The sequence below is a fragment of the Mixophyes fleayi genome, chromosome 7 (genome assembly GCF_038048845.1).
Source record: "Mixophyes fleayi isolate aMixFle1 chromosome 7, aMixFle1.hap1, whole genome shotgun sequence".
Lineage (NCBI taxonomy): Eukaryota > Metazoa > Chordata > Amphibia > Anura > Limnodynastidae > Mixophyes > Mixophyes fleayi.
Window position 1 is genome coordinate 114236954 of NC_134408.1, and position 16850 is coordinate 114253803.

Below are 16850 nucleotides of genomic sequence, written 5' to 3' on the forward strand. Positions count from 1 at the left end.
AGTCTGTTCTATATAATCCAATTTGATCCCAGAACCTCTCCGACATGGACCTTGTCTACAGTGTTTCATATTTACACTTTATGAAATTAATTATCCTGGCCCTCACTATTTGGCAATACATATCCTTTTGTGACATGTCCAATTAATCAAACCTCATACACTCTCTACTTGCATGCCCACATCATTATTCTGCTCCTTTACATACTATCTGTGACAATCATAGTGCCTTTTACTCTGGATTTGCTTCAGTGTGTCTGACCAGTTCCATAGTTTGAATGTATGTTTGATGTCATCCATGGAAGAAGTTTCTGAACCATTACTCATAATGTTATTTGGGCAGGGAGACAATATACTTGTAAATGATCAACTGTTCTTTTACTGTAAAGTTTAATTTTAAGTAATACTTTCTATCCCATAATGCAGGGTTTCCCAAACCCAGTCCTCAGGGCTCCCCAACAGTCCAGGTTTTCTGGATCACATGTGACATAATTAGGACCACCTATGGATCTGTTACAATGTGTCAGTCAGTAATGAATACACCTGTGCTCCAGCAAGGAGATATGGAAAACCTGCACTGTTGGGGAGCCCTGTGGACTGGGTCTGGGAAACCCTGTCATAATGTATACATGAGTTGATACAGTTGGTGAGTGTACAGTACTGATGACAACTAGAACTTTGGGGTCTTGGGCAACTGTACCATCCATCTTCATGATAATCTGTCACTGTTGGTCACTCACTGAATGATGTGAGATGATGTATATTTTGCAGATTAAAGAGATAATGGAGCACTTGCATCTTCTGACTGTGATAAAGATGGAGCAGGCTGGGGATGAGATTGTCAGTAATGCTATCTCTTTCGCTCTTTATAAAGGTATGCAGACAAGTAATGTGAATTACAGTATTACTGATTCATGACACTGAATTAGATGCACATGACCTGTAGTGTAGTCTGTAGATGAATAAACATAGTAGGGCTCATTTGCTAACATTGACATAAGGTACCATAAGAACCAATCAGCAATTAGCTTTTATCTCTCTACTGCAAGTTAGACAATGAAAGAAAGTGTCTGATAGGTTACTGTGGTTTAGTGCAAATTTTGCATCTAAATGCAATATTTATAAATTAGCCCTGTTATGTGAAAAAGTTATCGAAATCCTCACTGTTCCTCATTTGGGAGGCTGTTGGATAGTTGTTTTTATATAAAAAACAGAGAGCCTTTGATGAATTCGCCCTTCTGTTGTCTAAAAGGAAAGTTGGTTCTCACTACAAAATAACACTCTCATTATTAGGAATTGTGAGGGTGTGACAGACAGAGCCCCTCAAGCTTCCACTTACTATTTAGTATAATTATGACAGAATAATATGATGTTTAGGCTATATTTGCAAGTTATTTTTTGGCAAACACAGGTCAGGATTATTGTTTGGTCCAAACACTGAGCAACAGGATCAAAGTCCAATTTGGTCACAGGTTTGTGCGGCCAATCAGGTGTGATCTGGTTCTCTTTCAGAGTATCTGGGGCTTATTAGTGCGGAAGTCAGAAGATGATTAAACACATAAGTTAATAGCAGTCATAGTCTGACTGGACTTTCAAACATGATCAATAGTGATCCGACTGATTTTAATTGGATGATTATCAGGCATTGCAGTGTTTGGATGCTGTACACTGTGATAACTGCTAATTGCCTGATATTACTGGGAAAATCACAGCATGTGTGCTCTACATAGGAAAATTTTATGTGATTGTACAGACTGTCTCAAGGTAGTGTCATTGCTCAAGCAAAAGAACAGACCAATAATTAAAAATGTACTTTTAATAATATAATTAGCGATCTGTGCAGACCCCCTGTTTTGGTTTTGGTTCTAAACTCATCTTCAGATTTTGGTTTTGGCCAAAAATCCTAATGTGTTTTGGAACTGGATTTCATTAAAAATTGTTAAAAACAGGTAAAACAAGTGATTTTGAGCTGTTTATAGCATTAACATTCATTTACAGTCATTTACAGTCTATTTTCAAATGATCTCTTCACGTCTGTCAAAATTTTCACCAATTTTGGCCAAAAGCTGCCTCGAGCTGGCTGGCTAAAATTAGTGACAGTGCGGTGGCACAAATACATAGCAGTTTAATGAAAGATACAATCCCTATGAAACATAGTGGCACAGCAGTGGCAGACAGGATGGAAGTTTAATAAAATAAAAGACACATTTTTAAAGGATAACGGCCGAGCACTGAGAGGATGGTGATTTTAGAAAAGATATCCCAGGGTAGGCTCACCCAAAAACTGAAATGGTTTGAGAAAATCGTTGAAGCATATAAAGTGTGGGACTCCACCTCGTTAATACCTCTCACTGGGTGCGATACATATGTATGACAGTTACATGATCGACATTTATATGGTCGACACCATAATATAGACAGAGTTAGAAAGTCGACTATAATGATATTGACAGTATTATTAGGTCGACAATTCAAATGTAGGCAGTATTTTTAGGTCTACAATAATATCCCTAACTCTACCGCTAACCCTATCCCCAACCCTATCCCTAACTCTAACACTAACCATATAATTCTGTCCACATTTGAATCGTCAAGTCAACCTAATGATACTGTTGACATTTGAATTGTTGACCTGATAATACTGTCGACCATGTAAATTGCCTACCTAATAATACTGTCGACACTTGAGTTGTTGACCTAATGTTGTCAAGTTTTTGAATGTCGATCAAATAATTGTCTTGCTTCAGATGGTGTCACGGCAGGTCACGTTATTTGCAGGGAGTTCATTCATGTTGTTTATCAAAAGGTGGAAAATCATGTACTGATGCAGTCCAGCATCAGCTAGCAGCAGATTGGATAGACACCTAATGCAATCTTCACTGTCAAAACCTTCATCATCAAACTTCTCATGGGCAGCACGGTGGCTTAGTGGTTAGCACTTCTGCCTCACAGTGCTGGGGTCATGAGTTCAATTCCCAACCATGGCCTAATCTGTGTGGAGTTTGTATGTTCTCCCCGTGTTTGCGTGGGTTTCCTCCGGGTGCTCCGGTTTCCTCCCACACTCCAAAAACATATTAGTAGGTTAATTGGCTGCTATCAAAATTGACCCTAGTCTGTCTGTCTGTGTATGTGTTAGGGAATTTAGAGTGTAAGCTCCAATGGGGCAGGGACTGATGTGAATGAGTTCTCTGTACAGCGCTGCGGAATCAGTGGCGCTATATAAATAAATGGTGATGATGATGATGATGATTAGTACATAGTCCAGCATTTTCATTTAGTCCAATTTTCAAATGCTATCTGACTCTACCTAATGCAATCCATGATACCTAAGAGGCATCCTTGTGCACTATGGATGCTGGGGGTGAAACTTCTATACAGAAGGGAATCAAGAAGAGTAAGCATAGTTTTAAACAACAATTGTCTGTGCAGCAAGTGTTTGCAAGTATGACAGCCAGCATCCTGTTGCACAGCTCACAGTCAAACAGCACACTGTTTTTTGTCCACTTCATACTTCAGATGTCACTGATACTGACCCACACACAACTGCCTTCAGATTGAAACACTTTAAAAGCAAGAAAGAATATTTATTTATCTACTCCTAATTAGTTTACTAATATACTATTACAACCAGTAGCCACTGCTTGTCTACTCTTCACTCTCTCACACCCAAATTATCAGCACATAATTCCAACAAACGGATCTGTAAATAAACTGGTAAGATTTGTGCAGTAGAATCACATCTATTTCAATATACATTGCCTCTTTCACCTTGTCCAACCCTCTATAAGCCACTTTATGAGCACAGAATTGCAGCAAAGGTCCTACCGACATGCTCTCACTTCTAAAATAGTAGCTGAGAACAGGAGGGAGAGCTATATAGCGAATATTTATTCTCACATATATATTACATTTCTTCACATATATTGCTACAGAGGGCACCAATACAAAGTCAGTGTTAACTAAGATACTGACTAGATGAGGCACCTATGGAATGAATAAGGCATTGGGTAAGAGAGAGAATTATGGTGTCCACAATGGTACAAGACTCTGATTAGTATGAATGTACTTTGATCTAGCAATGATTATGGTGATATCATCATCATCAGCTATTTATATAGCACCACTATTTCCGCAGCGCTGTACAGAGAACTCACTCAAATCAGTCCCTGCTCCATTGGAGCCTACAGTCTAAATTCCCTAACATACATACACACACCAAGAGAGACCAAGGTCAATTTAATAACAGCCAATTAACCTACTAGTATGTTTTTTGCAGTGTGGGAGGAAACCCACGCAAACACAGGGAGTGTTTGCGTGGGAACATTCAAACCCCACACAGATAAGGCCAGTGATATGCAGAGGTGTAACACTCAGTCTAATGTTCTACTCTATAGACCCTCGTATGCTAGTCGTTTAGACTCACAAGAGCAGATTGAGGGCCTGCAGTGTGGATGCGCTATTGTTGCCGGGCCCCTATCTCCGACGGGCCCCATAGCAGATGCAAATGCTGCTTTGGTGGTAGTTCTGCTACCTGGGATATGACTACATAATAAGGCACATTGCAATAATGGGATCTTGCTGTGTTTGTAATGATTTTAGGGCTTTTTATATTGTGTGCATTTTTAAATGTCTATTTACATGGAAATAAACATTGTGAATTATTATAGTATCCAAGACATGTATACAGTATAGTAGTGAAGTTAAAATTTCCTTTTTTGCTCAATTCAGTTTTCTACAATTAAGTTGTATTTTGGGGCTCACACACTTTGTATTGTTTGCTGTGCTGTCCATATTAGTGTTTAATTGGATGACTAATACATAGTATAATAGTATGAAGGATTAGCTCAGCCCGATTTAGTGTTAAACTACAATGCTGATTGTAAACCTCTACTGAATGTAAAGAGAGATACTAAGACCTGGCTGATGTTGCAGAATCCACAGTTGTATGATCTAACCCCCCCCCCCCTCCACGTAGATACAACTTAAATCAAAGTTTGGTAATTAGAACAGCTCTAATAAAAGGAAACACTTTAGCACTAGGTGAATCTGATTGCAGTGGCAGAAAAATATTAGCGCTGGTTGAAAAACCCACACGGTGTGGTCATTTCTCTAAAGGGGACATGGATAACTGATTACACTAATAATATTCAGATTGCTAATTGGCCAGTAAAATAATGGTGAACTCTGACCCTTGTGTACATCAATTTTTCTTCCACAGTGTTTATTTATTTTGTTTTCCTCCAATATTGTATAGCCAAAGTATAGCTTTTGTAGTGGTTGGTTAAATATTATTTGAGTAATTGCAGACTTCCTACATGTGAAGATAAATGTCTCCATACCTTGACACAAACTAGTCCATTGAAAATGGTATGCCCAGTTTTACGTTCCCACTAACAAATATTGTTGCGGGATGATGACCAATATAAATCTTAATCAAAACCATTATGGAGAGAGGTTTTTACATTTGCCACAGTGACAACAATCAGTCAACCAAGCATGAAACTATGGGGAGACATATATTTACTTTGCACCTCACACTTCCTGAGAATGTGCCTTCCTTTTCCTGATGTCACTTCCTGTTATGATAGCTTTCAGCACTAATGAGCAGGACAAGGACAACTGGAATGCTCAGCTGAAATTACTACTGGAGTGGAACCAGCTGGAGCTGGCCAGTGAGGAGATATTCACCAATGACCGGCGATGGGAGGTATGTTACATTACACTATCATTAGAAGCAACGTGTCAGTCATGTAAGCTGCATAATTGGTCAACACTTGTGCAGTTGTAGGACATATGTTATTACTGTACATAGTAAACCAATCTGGTGACTGTAGCTTGTGCCAAAAGGTCCATAAGCCTGAGAATGGGCTGGTTTGATTTAATTTCTTTAACATTTCTTAAAATTGATTGCTCAGCTTCCCAAACCTGCCTTTAAAGAAAATTATGGGCTGCAGCCATTGCACGCTCTGCATTAACCCACAACAGTTGTACAAGGTGATTAATTGTAAAAGTGGGCGATTAGCCTGCACAATAATTATGAGTAGATGATCAGAGGGGAGTGCTATAATGAAAACCATGGCTGATGATAGTCTTAATCTGTTGCATTCCTAACTTGATGCTCTATATGTTAAATGAGTGTATTAATTATTAAAAACATCCCTTATATTCATCTTTCTCAGTACACATCCTATCCTCTCTTTCTCTATTTGTCTTGATTTCAAATTTTCTTTCTTAGTTTTCACCTTTTCTTAGTCTGCTATTATATCTCTCTCTCTTTCTCTTTTTCCTCTTCATTTCTTTCTGTACAATTGACTTTTTGTTAATCTGTTCTTCTGCTTTCATTTTTGTGGCCGTCTCTCTTCCTGTCTTTTTAACAGTCAGCTGACCTGGAAGACGCCATGTTTGCAGCCCTGGTGAAGGATAGGCCGAAGTTTGTACGTCTTCTCCTGGAGAACGGCCTGAATCTACGCAAGTTCCTCACCCATGAAATCCTCAGTGAACTTTTTTCACAACATTTTAGCACACTAGTATTTCGTAACCTGCAGATTGCCAAAAACTCTTATAATGACACTTTGCTTACCTTTGTCTGGAAGATGGTCTTGAACTACCAACGTAACCGCAGAGATGACAGGAACAGCTGTGATGACTCAGAGATTCAGGTGAGGGTATAGCTGCCACATGTATTGCTTGTTTTAGTGCAACTTTTTCTGTGCTGGAGATTTAATAAGGCAAATATTTCCCTTGTTTCCAGGGAGTTAAAGGGCAAATATTCTAGATGTAAGAACCACCTTGCCTCATTCCTGAAACTTTAGGAATTTTCTCTTTCACTTTCTACTGTATAGAACTCCTTCACCTAACCTTTTAGTCTGAACAATGTCATCACATAATGTAATGTCAATGTGTTTACCACATTCATAGCATCTAGGTGGTGTCAGACTCTAACTTATCCTTATCCTGGAGTTTGGGATCCTTCCCAACCACATTGATAAGGTGTGTTATTCAGTAGGGACCTCAGTATGAAGCTGAGGTGTGTCCTGCTGAAGGAAGGAGAGAGATGTTGTAGGCCCAGTCCTAGACCTGTTGGAGGCAGACAGATGGTCTATTTCCTGGGAGCTGAATTCCACTAGACTGGAGCTCAGGATAGTCCTGTATTACAGAGATACCCTACCCTGCATCATTAACCAGTTAGAGACAGAATGATGGCCTGTCCCCATATAGCTGGAATGACAGCAAGTCAATATAGTGACTGGCTGAGGAGTTTGTTTCAGTAGTGCAAGTACTGTGTATCTTTGTCTTGTAATGTCCCTCTGGCATTTTAGTCGACACATGCACCACGGTGAAGGCAGTGTGGCGAGATGACAGGGAGCTGGTTACATGGCACGGATAGCGCGAAACAGCCAGTGTTGGGGATAGGAGGATCACATGGGGACCCCATGTCTGTAGTAGAGAGAAGTGCCATCTTGCCAGAGACCTGGGATAGGAGAAGTATACGTCCTGGACTCTCCCAGCATTCCAGAAAGTTGGTGTGTGGCAGGCAGCCACGAGAGTTAAATTTATATTGAAATAAGTTGGGAAAAATCCCAACATGTAAGCCCCAAATCCAGAAAGAGGGGGGTCACTGTAGCACAGTGTGGCAGCATTCCAAATTGGGAACGAGTCCCTAGCATAAGGTGGAGAGAAGGCCCTCAGATAAAGAGCTGCCTTGCAAAGTGGCACTATATAGTGAAGGGGCGGTTGCTGCAGAGGCTGAGAGCCTGAATTGCGGAAGCTGCTAAGGAGGAAGAGCTCATCAGAAGATGTTCCCCTGGAAAGTGTCCCCATACCGTGAGAGGTGGGGGGTTGCTGCATTAGGGCAGTGTGGCCATACTGAGGGCTGAAAAAGAGAGCCCCTTGAAAAGTGCCCCCCATACTGTGAGGGGGAATCACTGCAAGTTGACAGGGTGGCTAAGCTAAGTACAATATAACCCTGGATGAGGGACATGTTTTAAGCTGCCAGAAGTCTGAAGATCTTTGTGAAGCAACCGGGTTGTCTGGTCCAATTCTACATACTTCACTCTGGCTGGCCACCCACTGGTGCCTTACTAGGCCAGGGAAACCTTCCCAGTACCTTCTAAGGTTCTCATTAGTTACTCAGGCAAATGCAGTTAGAAAGTAAAGCAATACATTTATTGTAATAAAAACAATCACTAGATTATTATGTACACACAGTAAATAATTGCTAGGCAGGTTTACCACATCTAGTGTCCCTTACCCCACTAGCTTAAGGAGCTACAGTCACCTGGATGTCCTGACTTAAAGACCCATGGAGTTCTTAACTTAGCTGCAACTGTAGTCCATTGGTAGAGAATGAAAACTCAAAGCCAGCTACACTGCACCTTCCATGAATCAAATCTCAGAATGAATATCACCTTCCCTCCTGGAGTGGCTCCTTATATCTAGGGTCAAATTCCCACAGTGGTTCTCCTCCCTGGGCAAACCCCTTGGCCTCTCCTTGTTAACCATTGGTGAGTGCTGGACTAGGGGGGTTGGGGAGGAGTTTGGAGATGAGCTGTACTTCCACAGAACCTTCCCCTCCAGATTGTAGACCAAATGTCTGGAGTAGTCTTGTGAGAACAATGCATACTATTTAGCCTTCCTCCTCACCAGTATCTTGCAACCTGATCCCTACCCATAACCCCCCTGGCTTAATTTTAAGGACAATGAATAACAACTTCACTGCCGCAGCAACAATGTGCAATAAACAATATACATATTTACAATGAGCTACAATGTCCCCTTATCCACATGTAATTAGACACCGCAGTTGTACTGTGTTGAGATGGGGAACAAAAGCAAGGGCTATATAAAGTACATGCTATAATCCACATTTTGTGAAAAATGAGGGACAGGCTGGTTAGGGTGATATTAATACCTCCTTTCACCACAATCTTCTATAACAGGCAGAGTGTTGCAGGGGCGGATCTAGGCAACTGCTCTACCTGGGGCGATTTTAGGGGGGGGGGGCGATTTAGGCCCCGCCCCCTTTCTAATTTCTAAGGCTGCTGACGGCTGCACAGCATGTGCAGGTCCGTTCAGCATTGGCAGTGTGCTGTCCCGCTGCTCTGATTGTGTTTAAAACACAATTAGAGCAGCCGGGCAGCACACTGCTAATGCTGAACGGACCTGCACAGTGTGCAGCCGTCAGCAGCAAGCCCCCCCCCTGGATCCGCCACTGGAGTGTTGTCAGTTCCAGCATGGCCACGTAGAAAGGTCCCTGGAGTATGGGATATATCGGAGTGGCAGAATTCATGAATATTGGAATCTTATATGTACCTCTGTCTGAAGAAAGCCATATAGAGAGGGGACTACTGTGCACACATGGAGGAGAGTCCCCAGATATTTGGATGAGCTAGAAGGAGGAGAGAATCCCTGTTGGAGGGGTGTCGTGCAAGAATCTCTGATTTCTAGTTCACTATGTGTCTGCTTGAATGCGAGTTTATTTCCTCTTTTCATTATGAGATGGTCTGGTGCCCAGCTTTATGACTTTGCACTACACCAGCACTTTACACCCCCATGTCCACTACAAAATGTATTTTGTGCACACAAGTTCACAGTGTCATGACACTACAGTGAAAGTGGAAAGTGACCTAGTTGCACTCAACAAGTGAGCTAGCATTCCTTATAGGGCTGTGAATGTGTTGTTTTTTTAAGCTATTTTTATGCTATTATTATGTTAATATTATTAATTCCTGACAAAATGGATGCTACCTTTGAGGTGATCCCGTCACAATATGGTGAAGAATGCAAGCATGAAAATATCTGCGCAAGTACATGTATCTAAATCTTGGGAATCAATTGTAGCTGTACAGACACTCTGGAAAATGCACAACAGAACTGTCTATTTACATGTGTCATAAATGTGCAACTGGACAGAACAAAATACGTCCAATTATAAGTATAGTGATGAAGTTGGGAAATTCCAGTATCTATCTACTGTGCGTCTACTTTACTTTTTATTTCTATGCTATACACAATGTTCAAATATTTGGTATACTTATACTCAGGAGAACTGGCCATGTTAACTAGCCTAACTGGGTCATATTGCGAATGGAAAGATTAATGAGAAAGTGTTTTTTTTGCCAATTTTGACTGTTGTTTCTTGTATTATGTACTATGAGAATATATTATTTTCCCTATGCCATCAAAAGAAAGACATATCTGCCCTTAAAAATAGGGTAAATTTAATTGGATGCACAAAGCAGTTGCAATTCTTATTTTAACTGATACAGAAAAATTGTGATCTGGTCATGAAAGCGTTAATCAGTTATTATATTATGCAGTGTTAATGAGTGGGGCTTGAAACAGATCTTTATTCTATCATGCACCTATTAATCTTTTCACAGTAATAACTATATATAGTGATAGTACAATATATATAAGCAAGTGGTTAAAATCTGTATATATATTTTTTTTTTTAATCAATCAGGATCTCAGTCCAATAATAAAACACCCTATTCAAGTTCTTTTCATATGGGCCATACTGCAGAACAAAAGACAGCTATCCAAAGTCATCTGGGAGCAGGTAACAGTTACGTGATTTACATAATCAGTAGATTTTCACCACATTCTCAGTATCAACACTTGGGGTGGTAGTTCCCTTAGCCCAGTGGATCCCTTTCTCAGTTCGAGGCACCATTAGGGTCTCCATAATTTGTTCAAGGCACCCCTAAGCCAAAATAGTTACTAAGTAATCCCCTGCCTTGCTTACCATGGGCCCTGGGCCACGGCACCCCTGTGAGATCGACACGGCACCACAGGGAGCCATGGTGCACAGTTTGGGAACCACTGTCTTAGCCCCTGACCTAGAATCCCTAGTTCCTGTGTAAGTTTCTATGTAGGCTGGCTACTATTACATTGAATGCATATTATACACTAGCAATAATGACCTAATTGGCGTGACATTTCAGTTTAACCTATATATATACATATATACACATACCTGCAATATATATATATATATATATATATATATATATATATATATATATATATATATATTGATATGTTAATTTAAACGCCTCTGTTTTGATTTCTCCTGCGCCCTTTATCTTGCTACTACAGCAATGGGGAACTTACTGTGCACATATACTGAAGATTAGCACATAGGTGTCATACATGATCTGCCAGAATGGAAACCCTCTTGTATTACAGTTGCTTCTGTACAATAGGGTATACAATGCATTTGAAGAGCCAACACCTTTTCTCCAATTAGTTGTTAAAGAAATGTGTTTGCAGTTAGCACAGACTTGAATTCCACACTTGATAATTCTATATTAATACTATAGATTATTAATGATTTAAATTGTGTGGTGTTTACATGAATTAATTACAATCACATGCAAACGTTTCCAGTGCTTCTCCCTTTATAGTGCAACGCTGATAGAAATGACTTTAAATATGTGATTGTCTTAATATTTATCTCAAGACAAGAGGATGCACTCTAGCTGCGCTGGGTGCTAGCAAACTGCTGAAGAGTTTGGCGAAAGTAAAGAATGATATCAATGCTGCTGGGGAATCAGAGGAGATTGCAAATGAGTATGAAACCAAAGCAGTGGGTAAGTTGCAATCCAGGGGCAAACGCAGGATTTGTAGAGGGGGGTTTCCACACCACGCAGCCAGTGGGCGTGACCAGCATGCATGGGGGCGTTGCTATAATTTTAGACAGTGCTTGGCTGCTCTCCAACTCTTCCTATCCCCATAATATACATGGGCAATGCTCTCCTTTTTCAAGCAGAGCCATGTGAAGCAGTGGCAGGGTTCAGCCACCTCAATTATACAGTGCTGCAAGCTTGGAGGGGGGTGTCCAGACACTAGGAAACCCCCCCTCGGTTTGCCTATGCAATCTATCAACAAAGTGTAAACTCTGATGCCCTAGTCTTGCTTCACCATGTCTATCAATCTGTATTTTCATATTATGTATTGTACAGACCTGCTGAATTATTATTATGAATAAGAAAAACAAATTATAATGGAAAAATTATCTTTCTTTCTCTAGCACTATTGATAACTGTAATTAATACACTGTTGTGTTTTATAAATAACCAAATGGAATTATGTATTTAATCAGTGGTAACGCACCTGATACTCAAAGGATCACTCTTTAGTTGCGTCTATATGGAGTTAATGTAATTGTTCCCTGGTTAGATTAAGTATTGATTTACAATGGAATGATGAATGAGCAGAGGGAGGATAGCAAATTAATATTTTATGCCAGTCTTTCTGTGTGACGTGAAGAAAAGTATTACCGATAAACTCAAGTATGTGCACAACATACACTTATACCAAACTAATACTATTTATAATACCTAGTAATGTTGCAGTTTATTAAGTAGCCATATTGAAATTAAAATTGGTTTTACACCAAATGTTACAGGCAAATGGCTAAGTTCTAACACTGCACATAACACAGGTGGGACCACTTATTTTCTCTAATCAGACCATAACAGTTATTTTGTACACAAAATTGAATTTGTGGCACAGAAATATTTCAGCAACAGAAAAGCTGGTACACAACACAAATATTTATTTTTCTGATTCAAAACCTGTATTGTACCTCATAAACTTTATTTTGTGGCACAAAGTCGTTTTAATAATACAGATTTTATTCTGTATTCTATTATAGTCTAGTCTGTAACAACAAAAACTTGATTTGGTGACTCTGGAGTAAATTTTGTGTTACAAAATTAATTTGTAGCACAGAAGAAGTCTGTTTAGTTCCATAAAATCTATATTACAATAACCATTGATTGATGTTGTCTATCTGGATTTGTGTGCTACAAAATGAATTAGACACTATTAACACATAGGCCCTGATTCATTAAGGAAAGTTAAGTAAAAAAATTGAGTAAATAGTCTCCTGGACAAAACCATGTTACAATGCAAGGGGTGCAAATTAGTTTTCTATTTTGCACATAAGTTAAATACTGACTGTTTTTTCATGTAGCACACAAATACTTGATAGCTTATTTGTACACTGAAATTCAAAGTTGATATTTGTGTACTACATGAAAAACAATCAGTATTTAACTTATGTGCAAAACAGAATACTAATTTGCACCCCTTGCATTGTAACTTGGTTTTGTCCAGGAGACTTCTTACTCAATTTTTTTTACTTAACTTTCCTTAATGAATCAGGGCCATATTTATCTTAAGGCACAAGAGCCTAAATACATAAAACAATCTGCATACAGGTTTATATTTCATTATATAGAGAAAATTGCTGATTGTCTCTCACTCATTAACTACACACCTTATTATAGGACATAATGCAAAGTAAGTAGTTTGTATGGGAATTGGATAGGAATATTCTCCAATCCAGAACACTGTGAACTATTTTAACAAATATGTCCACCTTTTAAAACTAAATTAGCCTTAGATTCAAATGGAGAGTTTTAGAAACGCAAGTCCTTACCTACGCTTACCTGTCAGTTCAGTCCTCCGTCCCCGGCGCGCTGTAAGCTCCTTACTGAGGAGATCTCGCGAGAGTTCACTCGCGAGATCTCCTCAGTAAACAGATTACTGAGCGCCGGGGACGGAGGACTGAACTGACAGTGCTCAGCAGCATTGATCGGGCTGGGGGCGCCCCCGCCCCCGGAACAATCAATAATGCTGCTGAAAACTTTGAAGGGCCCCCTGGATGCCCGAGGCCCCTGGGCTATAGCCCAGTTAGACCTCGGGTTAATCCGGCCCTGCATGCAGATCTGTGCATTTGCATAGTGCCCCACTACTGAAATACCTAGAGCTAGGGTACAGGCAGATTACACGGTGGTGGTGGCTGAGTATATTCAGAGAGTTGTATGTGGTTCCCCCTCCTCTCTGAAGAGCATCCTTTAGTTGCAGGAAGTGTTAGATACACTCTAATAAAGAAGAAATATTAGTCAGAGACTTGTATTTAAAAACTCAGCCATCTTGGCCAATTAATGCCAATTTAGTTATAAAACAAATACTAAAAAGTAATGGACTGTTTTTTGATTATTTCTAGAAAAAGAAATGTTGTAGTATAAATCTCAGTAACATAGTTTTAAGTATAATAAAAGTACACTAAATACCAATTCTGCAAATTTCAGGTTTGGTAAACCAGGGATTCAGCATATATAAGCCCTTACTTTACCCCATACACAATAACAAGTAGAGATTTGTCATATTCAGAGCCCCCAACTCCAGTCCTTAACTTATGCAACAAGCACATTTTTATGGAGTTTGTTACTGGAGGGCTATCATGTTAATATCTAATCTATTGTGTTGTATTGAGTATAAGGACACCAAGTAAAAAAATAGACATATAATGAAAAAATTACATACATACAACTGAGTGTTATGCTGTAAGTGCGGAATACCGTATATGACTATAATTGTGTTATTGCTCTAGAGCTCTTCACAGAGTGTTACAGTAATGATGAGGACCTGGCAGAGATGCTGCTGGTCTATTCTTGTGAGGCCTGGGGGAAGAGTAACTGTCTTGAGATGGCAGTGGAAGCGAAAGACCAGCAATTCATAGCACAGCCAGGGGTTCAGGTAAGACACACACAATCACCCAAGTCATGTAGAAAACTATGTAATTTCTTCTGACCTAGTGTTGCTCATAGCATACCCAGTCTGGACCTCATGTTAAGAGCAAAATGGCCAAAGTGGAGCTGTGCACCTTGGTTTGTGCAGGTGTGCCTAGATTACTGCAACAGTTACATGGGTTTGCTGAGCAAGCTAGTGGTATTTGTGAAGGAGTAAATGTTTGCTCCAGCCAATGGGAAGTCTAGTTTTATTGATCAGAGCAAAAACTAGGTTTCTTTCATTTTTGTGAGTGAGATCATTGGAATAAAGTAAAGGGAGTAGGCGCACTTCTATGTGCATTTTGTCCAGGGTGTTAAGAAAAAGCTTAAATACACAGGACCATCTTAACAGCATTGTGCCCCCCCCTGGGCATAGCAGTGCACTGGGGCCCCTACCTATACAACCACTCAAAGGAATAAAAATGTAAATTATCAATAAAATGAAATTTATATTTATTGTTACCTGCAACAAAATCAGTATTTAAACATTAAAAAACATACTGCTTTTGCTCCCCATCTTCCCCCTATTTCACACTGTGCTCTCCATTATGCTGCTTTTGTTCTCCTCCTGTCTCCCCTATTTCACACTGTAATCTCATTATATTGCTTTTGGTCCCCTTCATCTGTCTCCCCTGTTTGACACTGTGCCCTCCATTATGCTGCTTTTGCTCCCCTTCATCTGTTTCCCCTGTCTCACAGTGTGCCCTCCAATATGCTGCTATGGCTTCCCTTCTGTCTCCCCTATTTCACACTGTGCCCTTCATTATGCTGCTTTGCTCCCCTTCTGTCTCCCCTATTTCACCCTGTGCCCTCCATTATGTTGCTTTTATTCCCCTCCTGTTTCCCCTGTTTCACAGTGTGCCCTCCATTATGCCGCATGCAGGGGCGGGCTAGGCCAGAGGCCGCTCAGTCTGCACCCCTGTTTGGGCCTGCCCCCCCCCCCCCCGGTGGATGTCAAATTTTGTTTATATTACCCGCGGCCCCTCAGGTGGCCGCATCACATGACACGCGATGTGGCCGCGTCATCAATGACGCGGCCGCATCGCGTGTCATGTGATGCGGCCACCTGTGCACCACCCGGGCTGAGATCTGCCAGCCCGCGCCTGCTGCTATGGCTCCCCTTCTGTCTCCCCTATTTCACACTGTGCCCTCCATTATGCTGCATTTGCTCCCCTTCTGTCTCCCATATTTCACATTGTACCCTCATTATACTGCTTTTGATCCCCTTCATCTGTTTCCCCTGATTCACACTGTGCCCTCCATTATGCTCCTTTTGCTCCCTGTTTCCCCTATTTTACTTTCCCCCTTCACTCACCTTTCTATTGCCTGCTTTCTTCTGAATTCTTCTCTTCTGTCTCCTCTTCTTTCTTGCTCGTTGCCTCTCCTATCTGTGCGGTCTTCACGGAAAATGTCGGGCATGATGACGTGAGTGCGAGCGCAGAAGGCAGAAGGGGAGGAGGGAGGGAGCCGGATCGCCACCATGAAGAGATTAGGTTTTTTCCTTTCTTCCAGGCTCCGGGCCCTGTCTAAGGGACCCTCTTGCTCAGCGTGCCCATGCGGAAAGATGGTCCTGTAAATAGACAAGTATCACATGTCCTGATATCCGCTCACTCTCATGATTAATGTAAGCCACAAATTAATATACCAAACAGTATTTCAGAAGCAAAATTGTAAAGACTTGTTTTGGCATGACCACCTTTCTCAAGGGAAATAGGCAGCCGCATTGAAACCAGTTACACAACTGCTGCAAAAGAAGTATGTTTGTAATACTTGATCTGTGGCTTTGACTCCAGAGGGCTTGTTAGCGACTGGTAAGTATATAAAACCACCTGGCTAATAATACTGTTTAGTGCTATTAATTTGGGCCTGCAGTATAACTCTGAGTTCAGTTTATAGTGTCATCATATTATTATGTTAGGCCTTTTTTCCTAACAATACCGTTTTTTCTAGGGACATGTCTGTAGCCTTCCGAAAATCACTATCTGTATTATGTTTCAACTAGCATTTGTCTTGATGCATTTTGTTGTACCCTAGGACAAACCCACAGTCTGTTTTCTGTTCCAGATTATGACAGGAGTGCTAGTACACCTTTTAAGTGGAGTCTACTGACTCCACTTAAACATCAATCACCAATCTTTTATGACTTAATTTGTCCCCTGTTATGACCAACAATCTGGTGTCTGTGCTGATCTACAGCCTTTTCAATGGCCCCAACCAAAGTATTTTCTCTGTTCTGAAAATTGGTCTTTCTCCTGTTTCACATCCTGA

At 40.6% G+C, this 16850-nt stretch overlaps 1 protein-coding gene across 1 annotated transcript in view; it reads left to right on the plus strand.

Annotated features, from left to right (window-relative positions):
* TRPM8 (transient receptor potential cation channel subfamily M member 8) overlaps positions 1–16850 on the plus strand; it is a 74407-nt gene that overhangs the window by 32078 nt on the left and 25479 nt on the right. The window contains exons 11-16 of the mRNA XM_075180412.1: positions 769–871; positions 5586–5704; positions 6375–6656; positions 10463–10558; positions 11462–11591; positions 14405–14550. Of these exons, the coding sequence (XP_075036513.1) occupies positions 769–871; positions 5586–5704; positions 6375–6656; positions 10463–10558; positions 11462–11591; positions 14405–14550 (876 nt within the window). The remainder of the gene's footprint in view (positions 1–768; positions 872–5585; positions 5705–6374; positions 6657–10462; positions 10559–11461; positions 11592–14404; positions 14551–16850) is intronic.